The following is a 16,936-nucleotide window of genomic DNA, read 5'->3' as shown; positions in this document are numbered from 1 at the left end:
TAGAAGGGCGTCGAGAGAGAGCGGCTTCAGCAGCCCCGCCGGCGAAAGTGAATACATGCACGCCTTCGCTGCCTTGGGCGCCCATATTGGACCTACAGGCGTGCACGTATTCACTTTCGCTGGCGGGGCTGCTGAAGCCGCTCTCTCTTGACGCCCTTCTACTGCTGCTGCTGGGGGCTTGCGTGGCCACGGCCAGGGCAGGTGAGCGGGGGCTGGGGGAAAGTTTGGGACTGTGAAATTTCTTCTCTCTCTGCTGGGGCTTGGATTGAGTTGATTTGGTTTGGGACTGGGCAGCTAAGTGCGAGAAGCACTTTTTTTTTCTGTGGATTGGGTTGGTTTGGGACTGGGCGGCTAAGTGCAAGAAGCATTTTTTTTCTGTGGATTGGGTTGGTTTGGGACTGGGCGGCTACATTTCGTCTCTCTCTGCTGGGGCTTGGATTGGGTTGGTTTGGGACTGTGAAATTTCGTCTCTCTCTGCTGGGGCTTGGATTGGATTGGGCTGGTTTGGTTTGGGACTGTGAAATTTCGTCTCTCTTGTCCGTCCGAAGGAGGGTGCTTTGTTGCGCTCCCTGCCTCCGATCGCCGGCTGCTGGGGCTTGCTGGCACCGGGCTCTCAAGGCAGCGGGGTCTGTAGGAGAGCCATCCACTTCCTGGATGGCGCACCCAGGATACTATATAGGCGCTGTATAGCGCCTATACAGTAAAATGGATTGCGCTTCATGGACGCATGTTGGACGTGGGTTGGACGCGGCTTGCATTTGCATGCCATTTAAATACAGTATCGAGCGGTAGGTGATCCGAACTGTGCATGCGGCAAACGCGGGTGCGCCGAGCACTAATGCACCTCTTTCTACTGCACCTTACTGTATCGGCCCGATAGTAGGCAAGTGACAAGTTTTTGAGAAATGATATTTAACATGGTAAAGCTAACCACCTTGTCACTGTGTAATTTGCTATGAAATATTCTGTTTAAATTGTGGTTCCTTTGTTTAACCTATTGTCTGTTCTTTTAATTTATGAACTGCTTTACCAGCTATGTGGAGTGGCCTCTTTACACATTTAACAGAATCTTGGAATAACTTCAAGTGCCTTGATCCACATTACCCAACATGGATGGACTTTATGCAAAAATATGGCTACCACATTCAAAAATTTGGGAAAGAGGACTATACCAGTGGGCATCACACATTTAGGTAGGTGTTATATAAATCAGTATATGCTATGCCATCAAGGAAACAATTGAATGTAAATGCCATTGGCAAGCAGGCAGGCTAGGCCTTGTCAAATATTTCTTCCTGTAGGGACAGAATGGGAAAAGCTCTTTTGAAAATTGGAAAAAATATAGAAAGACTTATGGTAGAACCCTTTAACGTTTTACAAAAAATGTTTTCTGTGTTACACTGAAGGATGTTTGTATATACTCTCTAGAAGAGGAGTAGACAACTCCAGTCCACAAACAGGTCTAGTTTTCAGGATGTCCACACTGATTATGTATGGGGTATATTTGCATGCTCTGCCTTCATTGTATGCAGATATACCTCATGCATATTCATTATGGATATCCTGAAACCAGATCTGTGTTTGGCACTCCAGCACTGGAATTGCCTACTCCTCCTCTAGAACCAGATGGTTAAGGTCAGTTTCAGAAAATGTTTTCAAGTGGGACAATGTCCCAGTCAGAGCCAAATATAGAGTTCAAGATTGTGTGTATTTGTCCTATGGGTTCTTACTTACATTCTTGTGGATTTAGCCCTCCCAGATCCCAGTACAACCCAAATTCCAGGAGGATATGTGCTCTAAATGAAAGCATTTCTATAGTTTGTCTAGCCTATGTGATGACTTTTTGACTATAGCATATTTATTGCATATGTGGTGACTAAATTCCATGTGTCCTGCCATGATGTATATGTTGAGGTAGTTTGCTATTTGATTTTGCTCTCAACTAATTACAAGTGCAACACTTCTAATTCAACAGGTCATGGATGTTGCAATAGCAAAAAGAAGCCCTCTCCCACCTCTACCCAACCTGAGTCATCCTCTGTTATCTTGACAACAGCACTAGAATGACAAGGTTACATTTCCTGAAAAATTAGATGGAACCTGCAAGAATTTTCAGGGATTCCTTAATCTGTGCCACCTATTATTTCAACTGCAGTTGCAACTTTGCTCCTATGGAACCAACTGGTTAAGAGTATATCTCTTAATTAGTTTGCTAACCAAAGATGTCCTGGTTGTTGCAAAAGCGGAGGCCTTCGAATACTGTTGCGAACACGGAGGCGTGGTCGCTTCTGACAGGAGATGTGAGCCCTTGGATTGCCACGCCACTCAGGGAGGAGCTCCGAGAGCACAGCGAGAGGTGAGCTGATGCAAGCACGGGCGGAGCAGAACAAGACTGGAACGAAGACAAGGATGACTGAAAGTGCTGACCCTCCACTGAACCTGCATGCTTCAGGAAGACTAACAACGCAGTGGTGGTCTTTGACTGGTCCTCTGACCATTCCAAGCCCTTTCGGACCTGCCGCTGGGTAACGGCAAGAAGCGGCAGACTGGATGGAGGCCAGGGGCAGACGAAGGTTCAGGATCAAGGTACTGTAGACGAGGACTCAGGATCAAGTACTAGGTTGAGGCTGCAACGCAGCACGTCCTACACAGCCCAACCGCCGGGCTGGTCGAGGACCACGCTGGAGCAGAGCAGGTTCAAACAGAGTCTTAGACATGGACAGAGCAAACACAAGGGAATCCGAGGGCCAGGACGATTCAGGACACAGGACCAAGACAGGACTTGGCTTCAGGCAAGGATTCAGGACACAGGACCAAGACAGGACTTAGCTTCAGGCAAGAATGACCCTCGGAGGCTTGTGCTGCAGGCGAGAAGGCAGGCCTTGTGCCAAGAGGTGCCCTACACAGCCCGCCTGTGGGGCTGGTCAAGGACCACGACAATGACATGCCAGGAAAGGTGGCAACAAGAAACCAGAGGTACAGGACATCAAGGGTGGATCACGGAACATCAGGGAACATCAGGACTGGATCAGGGAACATCAGGGGACATCAGGACTGGATTACAGAACATCAGGACTGGATCACGGAACATCAGGGCTTGTAACATCTGGACATGGAACAAGTGACGAAGGAGCTCCGATGGAGGACAAGATCAAGACGAGGAGACCAAGAACATGGAGAACACTGAACACGAAGCCATCTACACAGATGAAGACCACGGAGGACCTGGACCGGTAACAGAGCACAGACAACTGTAGAACCCGATCCGAAGGCGCTGAGTGACTAAAGAGAAGCCCTTTTATAGGGCTGAAACAGGAAATGAAGAGACTGAAGACTTCTAGAGGGGCTATGGGCTTTTCCCGCCACTGGCCCTTTAAATGGACTGAAGAGGCACGTGCTGACCCCTAGAGGAGGGCCCTGGAGAGAAGCATGACCACGGACAGTGGCGTCCCTGCTGCACAAGAAGCAGATGGGGGAGGAGCAGGCAGGCTTCAGGAGTGGCCTCCAGGCCGCAGGATCACATCGGAGCGGCAGCGGCCTCCTGTTGCCACTCTGGAAGGATTTCGGCGGCGGCTCCACGCCGCAAGAACAGCTAACTGGCGCGGCCTCTAGGCTGCATAGAAATGGCATCGGCAGCAGCCTGCCGCGGAGAGTCCCAGCGTCGGGAGCAGTGGCACTAGGCCGCGCAGATGGCAGCGACTGACAAGCCACGACGAGGGTGGAGTCAGCGGCAGTGACATCGGGCTGCGAAGAGCGGCGTCGACAGCCTGACAGCACAAAGGTAGGTGGAAAGGCCTGCTCGCGGGATGGGCTCCGCGAGCAGGATCGTAACACTGGTTTAGATTATTTATTTATTTGATTTACTGTATATTCTGCTTTTCAGCACGTCAAAGTGGATTACTCAGGTGCATGGTATTTCCCTATCGCCAGACGGCTTACAATCTAAGAGGTCAATTTTAAAAGTGCTGTTTGCGCAAAAATGCCCTCATGCATGCATATGTGGGCCACACGCAAGCAACATGGATTTTAAAAGCTGTGATTTATGTGCGTATATGCGCGTGCATGCACCAAAAATAAGGGAGCGGAAAAGGGGCGAGGCATAGGTGTTCTGTGATGGGGGCCAACACTTACGCACGTAACTACATATTTTAAAATCGGAGGCCGCAGCCTGCGGCTTGTTATCCATGTAGCTTTACTGCAGCTCCTGATGAGGAGCAAGTCTCAGATCTCGCGATTTAGGGCTTACAAGACTGGGTGAGGGGTCAACTGAGAGGCGTACAGGATGAACAACCAGAGGGGTCTGGAGGACCTTGTTATTGACTGGGCAAACAAGTGGACTAATTGGAAAAACTGGGAATATCCCTCACGTGAGCATATTTTAAAATCCACTTACATGTGCACATTAAAGTCCTATGGGATATATGTGAAGTAACCTCTTAAAATTAGGAGCATAATTATGCACGCTTGATTTAAAATTAGCCTGTAAGTTTGTATCTGAGGCAACGGAAGGTAAAGTGACTTGCCCAAGGTCACAAGGAGCAGCTGTGGGATTTGAACCCTGGTTTATAGCCTGCCGTTCTAAACACTAGGCAACAAGACAACCCCTTACTTGACAACTTGAAGCAATTCAGAGATACTGTGTCTCATGTATTGAAGAACCAGAGAGAGTCCAACTCACAGAAATCAGTCTCATGGCCCTGAGTCAAGGGTGCCATGCAGTAGCAGATTATATGGCAGAATTTCATAGCTGGATGGAAAAAGGCCATAATCCACTCATTTTACAGGGGGATATTCAAACCCGATAAGACAAGACTAAGAAGACTAGACCTCCTCATCAAATCTAGTGATAGTAATTAACATATGCATCAGAATAGAGCAGTACCTCATGGAACAATACCAACAGCAGAGGAAAAAGAATCTTGGTAGTGAAGAGGGCAAACTGTTTAGAAAAATTCCTGAACCCCTTCCAGAACTCCTGATAGCGGAAACCACTAAAAGACCGCTATCAGCAGAAAATGAAAGAGGTTGCGGAGAGGAACTGCACTTATATTGCAGATGACCTGGCCATCTACTGGCAGTTTGCCCTATGAGACCAGAGAGGCATAACCAACGTATAGGAAATGAACAATCCCAGCTCCAACTAGGTGCATGACATCAGGATGGGAACCCATTCACCCTCCCAAATTATATGGACCACACCCTGCTGATTTGGTGGTTCCCATCTGACTGACTTGGCAAGAACGTGAGCTTCAGGTAGATGCAATGGTTAATTCTAGGACTCAACCAATTTTAGGGATTTCATAATTGCTCAGCTACACTCGATTCTAGTAAATCATAAAGGAGTTACCATTTCAGTAGAGACAGTCAATATTACCCTACTAGCCTTGAGACCATTAACTACAAAAATGGACCTTCTGATAATGATCATAATTCAAGAACATTAAAAAAAAACCCTTCCCGCTGTTCTAGGACTCCCTCACACCTCCTTCTGGTTGGAGGCATAAAAGAACTGCACTTTCACCTGCTGTACCTCCTCTGCCACGATCATGGCAGTCTTCCATTGGTACTTTTGTCAGATTTAGATTCAAGAAACTTTGTAATGACAAAATTTGTACGTGCATTACCAAAGTAATATATAAAGTGGTTAAAATGAGAAAAAGAAGAAGAAGAAACATATACTAGTACTCATAACAGTAATTACAATTACTGGATCTAGAATGGTTAATAGTACAGATAATGACCAGGTTCTGGTGCTGTTCTATATTAACCTAGTCACAGCATACAGGGCTGGTGCCCCAAGTGTATTGGCCACAGTGCCCTACAGAAAACAGCTCTCTGCTTGCTACTCTGTCCAACCCGTCACCTCCCAGGTAGCAGCCTGCACAGATCATGAGGGGAGGGGTGAGATTAAGCTGCTCTGCTTCATAATCCAGCTGTTATGAATACGCCGCCCGCGGGGTCCGTCCCCCCCCGCGAGCAAGCTGACTCACCGCGTTTTCTTCAGCCGATGCGGCAGGACGCCGCCATTGGCCTTCCCACGCGGCCAGGAGGCCGCCTACTGCCATCTTCAGCCTCCGCGGCCGGAGCAGCGGCTGTCTTCGGGGCTGGGACGCCCCCGACGTCATCTTGATCTTCGCGGCTGGAGGCCACAAAAGCCCCGGTGTTTCCTGGTGGCTGGAGCTGCCCTCAGGGCCTCCTGCAGCGGCTGGAGCCGCTGCACTCGTTGGAGCCTGCGTCCAAGCTATCTCCTGCGGCGATTCAGCGTCTGACACCAGACACTGTGCAGGCCGCTGTCCGCGGTCCTGCACAGCTCTGCTCCTGCTTCCCTAGACGCGCGGCCGCGTCTCTCTACCTTATTTAAAGGGCCAGACACAGGAAGTGTCTGGGCCCCACCTCAATGACTATTTCCTGGTTCAGCCCTATAAAGGGCTGCTTCGTTCATTGTGCTTGGCCTTGCATCGTCATTAGTCTTCACCCTGGAGGCTCCTGCCTGCCAGGTCCGTTGTAAGGTCTTCTTCTTGGAGCTCCTCACCTTGATGTCTCGTTTCACGTTCCATGTTGTGCCTGAGGTCCATGTCCAGGTTTCTTCGTCTTCGTCCTGGTGTTCCTGCCTTCCTGATGTTCTTGCCTTCACTCCGCCTCGTCCTCGCTCTGGAGCCTTCTGGTACCGGTAGGCCGGGTGTTCCCCAGATGTAGTTCCTGGGTGGACTAGGCTGCCGGTGGACGGTTGTCCTGTGCTCCTGAGCCGTGAAGCCTGCTGTGTGTTCCTGCGCTGTCCCGCTTCCGTCGTGGTCCGTGACCAGTCTTGGGGTTGTGTAGGGCGCGTAACGGACAGGGTGGTCCGCACTCAGTCCCGCGGGTGGCCTGAGTAGGGTGCCCTGAGAGACAGTGCCAATGTCCTTGCCTTATGTCTTGCCTTGATGCCATGTGTCTTCGACTGCCTTATCCAGCCATGTGTTTTGCCTCGGATGCCGTCCGCATCATCCCAGCCATGAATCCTCGTCTGCGATGCCGTCCGCATCGATCCTGGTGTCTTGTATCCACAGCCCTGATGTCATGTCTTCTGCCAAGTGTCTTCGTGTCATGTGATGCCGTTGCATCAACTCCAGTGTTTCCATGTCAAGGCCCGTCTGCCCTCAACCTCAGGCCAGGCCTGCTGCTCCATGCTGCTCGCAGCAGGTCCGAAAGGGCCCGGAATGGTCGGAGGACCATTCACCTTCCAACATCCTCGGATGTTTGGCCATGGGAGCTTGCCGGCCTGGCAGAGGGTAGAGTGTCCAGTCATGCGGAGCCACCATCAACCCTTGGTTCGGCCCTGGACGGCCTGGGTCGGGCTGAGGCTCATGGGCACACAAAAACCACCGTTGTATAACAGAATGCAAGGCCTTTCGAGGCCGTTCTCAACACCAGCCCTTCCCTTCCTGTCATTTCCTTGGGACTGATGCAGAGGGGGGAAAAAGATGCCAGTACTAAGCCAGTCAAGTGCCAGCAGAAGAAACGCCCTGATTTGAACAGCTCTGAGCAGTGCAAATACCGATATTTATGAAGTTGGACCTTAGAAAAGCATGCAACTTCTCATGATAAGAGAAGGAGATGAGTGGAAGACTGCCTTCTGAGCCTGATACAGTATAATTACTTTGAATACCTGTTAGTGGCTTTCAGATCTTAAACTATCATGTTATGTTCCAGACTTTTATCAGCAGTATCTTCTGGGATATGTTAGACCAGTTCTTGATTATTTTTCTAGATAGTATCTTGATTTTTTCAGAAACACCATAAGAACATAAGAACATGCCATACTGGGTCAGACCAAGGGTCCATCAAGCCCAGCATCCTGTTTCCAACAGTGGCCAATCCAGGCCATAAGAACCTGGCAAGTACCCAAAAACTAAGTCTATTCCATGTTACCATTGCTAGTAATAGCAGTGGCTATTTTCTAAGTCAACTCAATTAAAAGCAGGTAATGGACTTCTCCTCCAAGAACTTATCCAATCCTTTTTTAAACACAGCTATACTAACTGCACTAACCACATTCTCTGGCAACAAATTCCAGAGTTTAATTGTGCGTTGAGTGAAAAAGAACTTTCTCCGATCAGTTTTAAATGTGCCACACGCTAACTTCATGGAGTGCCCCCTGTCTTTCTGTTATCCGAAAGAGTAAATAACCGATTCACATCTACCCATTCTAGACCTCTCATGATTTTAAATACCTCTATCATATCCCTCATCAGACGACTCTTCTCCAAGCTGAAAAGTCCTAACCTCTTTAGTCTTTCTTCATAGGGGAGCTGTTCCATTCCCCTTATTATTTTGGTAGCCCTTCTCTGTACCTTCTCCATCGCAATTATATCTTTTTTGAGATGCAGCGACCAGAATTGAACACAGTATTCAAGGTGCGGTCTCACCATGGAGCGATACAGAGGCATTATGACATTTTCCGTGTTATTCACCATTCCCTTTCTAATAATTCCCAACATTCTGTTTGCTTTTTTGACTGCCGCAGCACACTGAACCGATGATTTCAATGTGTTATCCACTATGATGCCTAGATCTCTTTCTTGGGTTGTAGCACCTAATTTGGAACCTAACATTGTGTAATTATAGCATGGGTTATTCTTCCCTATATGCATCACCTTGCACTTATCCACATTAAATTTCATCTGCCATTTTGATGCCCAATTTTCCAGTCTCACAAGGTCTTCCTGCAATTTATCACAATCTGCTTGTGATTTAACTACTCTGAACAATTTTGTATCATCTGCAAATTTGATTACCTCACTTGTCGTATTTCTTTCCAGATCATTTATAAATATATTGAAAAGTAAGGGTCCCAGTACAGATCCCTGAGGCACTCCACTGTCCACTCCCTTCCACTGAGAAAATTGTCCATTTAATCCTGCTTTCTGTTTCCTGTCTTTTAGACAGTTTGTAATCCACAAAAGGACATTGCCACCTATCCCATGACTTTTTACTTTTCCTAGAAGCCTCTAATGAGGAACTTTGTCAAACGCCTTCTGAAAATCCAAGTACACTACATCTACCGGTTCACCTTTATCCACGTGTTTATTAACTCCTTCAAAAAAGTGAAGCAGATTTGTGAGGCAAGACCAGTTGAACATGAACATCAAATGCATATGATCTTGAACCACCTCAGGGAGTATAAACTATTTATGAAACTAGAGAAGTGCAAATTGGATGAAGGAGAAATTGAATGTATGGGGTACATCACCTCAAACGGATTATGCTTAAATCCCTTGAAAATTATAGCAGTAACTGAATAGCTGCCACTTAAGAACACAAAGGAGTACAATGCTGCTTCAATTTTGCAAACTTCTACAGAAGGCTCATCAAGGGGTTTCCAAAGTGGCCACTTCAGTCACCACCATACTAAAGAAGGAAGTCTGCTTCTGCCTCCCTAGCTCTGAATTCTGCACTTTCTGTTCCTTGTAAACTCATTTATTTATTTAGTTTATTTGTATTCCGCCTTTTGGCCACTTCAAAGCAGATTGCGTTCAGATATTGGGAGTTATTTTCCTGTCCCCAGAGGGCTCACAAGCATGTGTGTTTGCTCGCTCATTCACTCTCTCTCTCCCCCACCCCGGGAACTCGCGGCAGCAGCAGCCTCCTCCCAACGCTAACCTCCTTCATTTTCAGCCCTCACGGAGGCGGAGTCCCATCGGCCGCGGTTGAAGCTCTTCATTTTCCTCCGAGCCGCGCTGCAGTCTTCTTTACTTCGGGCCGATGCCGAGCGCACTAGCGTAGCCTCTTCTTGCTGCGCACGCACCCGATGCTCTCCACTTCCTCTTCCGGGCTGCGGGGGGGGGGGGGGGGAGAAGAGAGCACACCGGTGCCGCTGACTCCAGCTGTCCTGCCGCGTTCCACTCGGGCTGACAGCATTTTAAGCCCGGGCGGAGGAGGACCGGGGAGCAGCTAGGTCAGCGGGAAAGTGTGGCGACACTTGTCTGCGAGCCAGATGCAGCCCTCAAAAGAGCCATATCTGGTTCTCGACCCCTGTATTACAGTAATATTGTGCTACAGTATATTGGGAAACGGTGCTCTCTGATTCATTGTTCATTGCTTTGCCATGCCATTTGTCATGCTATCTTTTTTCAAAGTGAAATAAATTGACAAAAACCATGCACACTTATTTTATTTATTTATTTATTTTTTAATTTCAGTAACCGCGTGGAAGCCTGGACCAGAGATGTTCCTTTCTTACTCAGGCAGGAAGGTCGACCTGTTGCCAACCTCACTAGAAGCAAAACCAAAGTGAGAGTGATGGAAAAAGACTGGCAGAACACCGATCGGGCAGCAAACTGGATAAAAAAAGAAGCTGCCAATTTTACTCGGCCATTTGCCCTTTACCTGGGGTTAAATTTACCACATCCCTACCCTTCGCCATCTATGGGAGAAAACTTTGGCTCCTCTACTTTTCTAACATCTCCCTTTTGGCTCGAAAAGGTATGTGAATGGGCATGCTGCTCCGCTTCTGGCCCTGACCTCCCAAAACTCTCCCCAGCAAAATGCAGCAGAACTCTGGTAAAATAAACTTTTGGTTTCGAACCAATGTGACTGCCAGTTCAAAGATCAGCAATACATAATCTAGAAACAAATAAACATACCAAGCAAAGCAAAATAACATAGCCAGTATTTTCCTGTTCTCCTGTTACTCAGTTAGGACCAAGTCCAGAAGTTTCTGTAATCCTTTGGAGGGAGGCTTTTCTTAATAATTCAGCAATGGCAGGAACGTGATAGGGGAACAGAGCCCACGGAGCGGGATGCCAGTGGCCAGTGGTAGGTGTCCACCTTCACGGAGCGAAAGGATGTAGGGCTGTCATCTCCCAATTAAATAAAAAAAAACCAAAAAACAAAACAGGGATGGGATCCATCAGGTCTAGAGGACACATATAAAGAGCAGGTAGTAAAATACTGCACGGAGCGGCAGTAGCCACAGAGGCATTCACGGAGCGGGATGCCAGTGGCCAGTGGTAGGTGTCCATATAAAGAGCAGGTAGTAAAATACTGCACAGAGCAGCAGTAGCCACAGAGGCATTCACGGAGCGGGATGCCAGTGGCCAGTGGTAGGTGTCCACCTTCACGGAGCGGAAGGATGGAGGGCTGTCATCTCCCAATTAAATAAATAATTAAAAAAAAAACAGGGATGGGATCCATCAGTTCTAGAGGACGCATATAAAGAGCAGGTAGTAAAACACTGCATGGAGCGGCAGTAGCCACAGAGGCATTAACGGAGGGGATGCCAGTGGCCAGTGGTAGGTGTCCACCTTCACAGAGTAGAAGGATGAAGGGCATCCATCTCCCAATTAAAAAAAAAAAATAAAAAAACAGGGATGGGTTCATGGGCTATAGGTATTACCAATTATTAGGCTTTTCAATATTTGATGATAGTTAATGTGACTTTCAAGGCATGCTTCACTTTCGGTGCATGTCCGGCATGACTCCCTGCTTCAATGACAGGGGAAAAGAAAAACTGATACTTCACACATTTCCAGCATTGCCCTCTGCTTCATGGCAGAGAGCTATGCTGCCGCCTACCCAACTAATCAAACTTAATATTTCACTTGGAAGCAGCTCCATCACTGCTCTCTACATTAATAGTGGGGGTGAAAAGGGAATTAGAACATAAGGTTACTAAGAGCCAAGAGAAACAGTTAAGTATGAGAAAAAATAAGTGTAAGGCTTGCTGGGCAGACTGGATGGACCGGTTGGTCTTCTTCTGCCGTCATTTCTATGTTTCTATGTTTCTTTTTGTGTAGCATGGAAATAAGCTGTCTGAGAAAGGTCACCTCTATTTCCAAATCAGATTTGTAATTAATTTTTTTGTTTAAATATGTTAAGAAATTATTTATAAAAATTAAAATCTACCATTATCTTGTTATCTGAAAAGATATAAATGAGGTGCGAACATGATCTGAACTCTTATCCAACATGGTTTAGCATATTCCATATTTCTCGTCTCCTTTTTCTCTTATTTTCCTAACATACAGGCCTCTTCACAAAAAAGCATTACAATTGTTTAATGTGGGGGTTAAGTAGCGATTTTAACATGGAGCATTAACATATATTCACCAGGGGGGCAGGTATTAAAATGTGCAAATATGACTGAATTATGTTTACATACATTTACGCAGCATGCATTTAAATAACACAGGCTGCATTTAATCAAGCATGTGCAGAAGGGCTGCCCCCTTCCCTCTCTATATTTTTTAACTTATTTTTATTGACTATCATAATAGAATTCACAAGTAAATGTCAGGTATGTGGACCCTTGCTGCTGCGGTGAGGTTGGCTTAGCCTTCAAGGTGAGCCCCATAGGCCCACACCGACAGCTGGCAGAGCTACACAGGCAAGAGCCTGAACTAGGGCTTCACCTATACCAACTCCTTTCCCCTTGGGTTCTGTGGTCCAGCAGGACTTAGGTGAGAGTCTGTTTGAGGATGGCATAGGCAAAGTTCCAGGGCCAGGCTAGGGTCAGAGACAAACTAGAATGGTCAGGGTCCAGCCAAGGGTCAGAAGCAAGCAGCAGACAGGAATGGTCAATGTCCAGGCAAGTGTCAGATCCAGAAATCAGTCTGAGGGAAGGCTGGGAGCAAGAAGCAGGACTGACACAGCAGGGTAGGTAGGAAGACAAGAGGAACTGGATAAGACAAAATAGGATAGGCTGGAGGCAAGGCTGGGTTGGAATATCGAAGTTAGGAATCAGGAACACAGAGAAGCAACACACATTACATAGGGTATAGGAGACCTGTTGCTGAGGTGCTTTAGGGGCATCTGGAGAGCCCTTTAAGATTATCGCTGGTGATGTCATCAAGGGGCACAGCAGCCTTTTCCCACCATGGTTCCTTTAAATGTTCTGACATCGAGCGCATGCGCACTAAGGAATGGAACCAAAGGCAGTGATCCTGGCGGCAATCCTGCCACACACAAGAGCTGTAGTGGGTCATGGCATAGAGGGGAAAGCCCAGTGAGTGCAGTGGCTTGAGGGGGCATCCCACAGGCCACCAAACGTAACAGTAAACTTACTCTGGAAAAGCATGCCAAAAAAGAAAAACTACCTCATAGTAAAAAAACCCAAAAAACTGGAAAATACACATGTACAGGCAATATTTACTTAGACCCCTATTCAGGTTAGAAGTGGGGGGAGGACAGGAAAATAAAGAGATCACTAATTGCAGAAAAAAAATTAAAGAAGAACAAATACATCATGAAGCAACCAGTATAATATTTCACCAAGATAACCTAGACTAAAGTTAGGTCACATCCATTGCAACAGATATCTTTTTAGAATCAATAAAGAAATGTACCTGCTCTGGAGTAAAAAATTGATATCTAGCTCTTGCATATCAAATATTACATTTACAGTGATAGCGCAAAAAGAATTCATCTCCAAGAGCTCTAGTCTTTTAACACCTCTTAACTCCAAGCGCTGCCGGCATAGCATCCTACTCCATGCAGCATCCAAGGCCTGTGTATGGTACTTCCTACAACCAGGAGCTCCTTATATAGTCCCTGTTATCAGGTCTTCCTGGTGCACTGGTTGATGACATCACATCCTGTCTAGGTATATAAGGAAGTCCTCTGCTACCAGCCAGCACTTCAGTAACAGGTCCTCCTACACTAGTTGTGGGTGCTATGTTGCTACTATTCCTGCCATAGTCCAGCCTTGCCTTGCCGTGTTCTTGCCTTTGTCCAGCCTTTCCTTGCCATGTTTCTGCCTTTGCCCAGCCTTGCCTTGCTGTGTTTCTGTATTGCCTTATTCTCCTGCCCTGCTTTGCCCCTCTAGTCAGCCTTTCCTCTGTCTGTTCTTCTGTCGCTGACCCATATTGTCTTCTGACCTTGCTTGATTTCTCCTGCCTCGACCCCTGCCTGGACACCAACATTGTTTGATCTCTGTCTTCCTTTTACCATGCCTGGGAAATCCTGCCAGCTGCCAGAACCTGTGGGCCCAACCCAAGGAGGAGATGGCTGGTCAGGCAGAAGACCTTGCCTTGTGATGTGTCTGCTGCTGCTTGCTAGGATTTGGTCTGTGTTTGCATGCCCCAGACTGCACCAATCTAGTTGTGGCCCAAGGGCTCACATTCTCCAAAGCATGACAAGTCTCTTGACGCAATGCCAAAAAATTTCCTTCTCGTCGGAGTAATTTTAGAACTGTCTGGATAAATCTAAATCCTTTATCCCAAAAGTAATACTTTTTATGAAAAAAAAAAAAAAAGGATGCAGAATATTGTTCTGATCTTGCTCAAACACAAGATACCAATAGCATGGCTCGATCAGGTATTTCATGCAGTGAACCTTCTAACATAGCTATCACATCCAAACTATCAGGTGCAATTGGTGAAAGTTCAGTCCCTTCCCTTTCATCTCCTCTCTTTCTCCCAGGCAAAAAATAATTCAATGGTGGAAAAGCCTCAGGAGTAATATTCAGTACATCTTGTAGATACTTATGGAAGCTATCTTTCACAGACAGACCAAATACTTTAGGAAAAGTTTAAGCAAAGAAGATTCAGTTGTCTTAGTTGATTCTCAACTTGCTCCAATATTTTATGCAACAACATTTTATCTTGTGTCAGAGTTGCATCCACAGATTTTAACTCTTGAATCTCCTAGTCTATAGTTTCAAATTTCCCTTTCTATTCCACAGCCTTGGTATGTTGCCTTTCTGCCAAATCAGTCACAGCCATAGCCAGTAAATTCATATTTAAAGCACTGGCACAGATGTGTCCGGCCTCACAAGGGCAGACTATATGGCCTCCATAACTTCAGCTGGCTTAATCAAGGGAGGTTGAGGTACACTCTCCAACCAAACAACTGTCTCTAATGATTTTTCCAGCACATCTTTCCACCACTAAGTTCACAGTGGCTCCCCCAAGCAGATATCTAGCCAGTATAGACAGCTTCTATGTCAAGCTTAGAGGGGTCAAACACTCCCTCTGCCTCTCTCATCCAGAGAACTCCTTCCCTAGAGTGAGCTCCTCTAGAAGACATCAGGACTTCATCATTAGACAGTGCCTGAAACTCCACAGTGCTCAAAGGCAACTCTGATTGAACCAGCAGATCCCTGTACAGGGGAACTAAATGAGATATTCCCTCCCAGCGGCTCTTCTACTCTTCTGGGTGACACAAACATGGAGCTCTCTTCCCCGGCAACAGTCCCAGTTGTCTGGAAGACAAAAGCATCCAATTTACAGTATGCTGATCTGGGAGAAGCGGAGAGGACTCTGTTATGAATCTGCTTCTGTGGAAGGAGGAGTTAGCAATCTGTTACGCTCTACTCCTCAAGAAGGAAGGAGTTAGCAATCTGTAATGAATCTGCTCCTGTGGAAGGAGGAATTAACAAACTGATATGCTCAGCTCCTGTAGAGGGAGTAGTAACAATCTGATAGGGTTTAGACTGCGGAGTTAGCAATCTGTTATGAATCTGTTGCTGAAGACTCCTGATGGGGAAGGAGTAGCAATCTGTTAACAGTGGAGTGCTTGGAGAGGGCACTCAGCTGTAGAGGAATGTAGATAGGTGGATCCTTGGGCCGATGGCAGATGACTGCGCCCCCAGGAGGATATCCTGAGAGGGACCACCGGCTAGGCTTGAGTACGGAGACAGACACAGATAATTCTTTTATTAGACAGGTTAGTAGAACCACCAGAGGTGGCAGTAGTGAGCTGATATGCCCGGCAGGGCTGAAGTCTCTCAGGTACTGGAACAGCAATCCCAGGGTTGCTGAGCTGTAGAGAAACTTTAGATAGTGAGTAGACAGGGTATGCTGTGTTCATAGCCAGAACTGGATGACAAAACTCACATAAGGCCTTAAGGAAGCTCAGTAGCTGGAAAGGGTTAGGCCCTCGAGGAGCGAGTACCTGGTTCCAGGGAAAGCTCTGAGAGAGCGATGGTAACTCACAAATGTCTGTATCTGCGATAGCTTCCAGGCAGTAGAGAATCTTCAGAGTGTCCAGGAACATGGGCTCTCGAGGAGCGATGCCCCCAAGCTTCGTGCTCTTACTGGTACATCAATCGGAGCACGCGCACGCGCCCTGTGTCATCAGGAACATGACAGATCTGCAGCATCGTGCCAGACCGGGGACGCCGGAGGGAGACGGCAAGAAGACGCTGCGGCAGCTAACCGTCCATCAGACCCGGAGAGAGTCTCCACAGAGGTAAAGAGGGCGGAGTGAGGGCGTCGAGCAGCGACGGACACAACAGACTCTGAGGGATAAGTTATCTGAAACATCCTTATTTGGGATATGGATATCCCAGATAACTTCAGTTTAGAATTTGATGGCCAAACAATCAGTATCTCTGAAGTCTCACAAGACTTAGGAGCCCTTTTGGACTCTCACCTGTTGACAAAGTCACACATATTCTGCAACATGTGTTGTCAAATATTGTAACTCACACCAAAGAACAGGCAAGTGAAGAAAAAACAAAAATTGTAAACCAAACAAGAAAATTCTCCACTGAAATTCTAAATTGATCAGTACTTGTGAGAAATGCTCAAGTTTTTTTTTCTCTGTAAGAGGAAAAGACCTCAGAATGCATTGATGCCAGCAGAGAAAAGATTAATGCTGCATGGCACATGCACACTTGTAATCAAAAACCTCCATCCAAACCAAACTTTTTTGTGAAAACAGTCTTTTATAGTATTGATTCCTATTTTTATTTTTAAAGTTTCTATAATGTGTTGCGTCCGTCGGTCCTCGACGGCTTCGCCCCATTTGCCTCACCTTATTCACGGCTCCTCCCGCTTACCTGGGCAAAATGGTTACTGCCGCGTCTACAAGCCGACCTCTCTGGCGTCCCCAGAACGGCTATGGGGCAGCCTCCCGCCATTGCTCCTCCCAGGTACCTACTAGGGTGCGCGCGCGCATTCCACATCTCACTATTGAAGCCACTGATCCTTAGTGAGTTCTCCAACAAGATACCTGA

At 47.0% G+C, this 16,936-nt stretch overlaps 1 protein-coding gene across 3 annotated transcripts in view; it reads left to right on the top strand.

The window, feature by feature from the left end:
• Positions 1 to 16,936, top strand: part of ARSK (arylsulfatase family member K) — a 148,568-nt gene that overhangs the window by 37,685 nt on the left and 93,947 nt on the right. For all 3 annotated transcript variants that reach the window (XM_029573073.1, XM_029573089.1, XM_029573081.1), the window contains 2 exons: positions 1,034 to 1,193; positions 10,179 to 10,461. In XM_029573073.1, the coding sequence (XP_029428933.1) occupies positions 1,034 to 1,193; positions 10,179 to 10,461 (443 nt within the window). The remainder of the gene's footprint in view (positions 1 to 1,033; positions 1,194 to 10,178; positions 10,462 to 16,936) is intronic.

Source organism: Rhinatrema bivittatum, chromosome 1, assembly GCF_901001135.1.
Source record: "Rhinatrema bivittatum chromosome 1, aRhiBiv1.1, whole genome shotgun sequence".
Lineage (NCBI taxonomy): Eukaryota > Metazoa > Chordata > Amphibia > Gymnophiona > Rhinatrematidae > Rhinatrema > Rhinatrema bivittatum.
The sequence above is the reverse complement of the archived record's forward strand: the minus strand, read 5'-3'. Positions and strand labels throughout refer to the sequence as shown.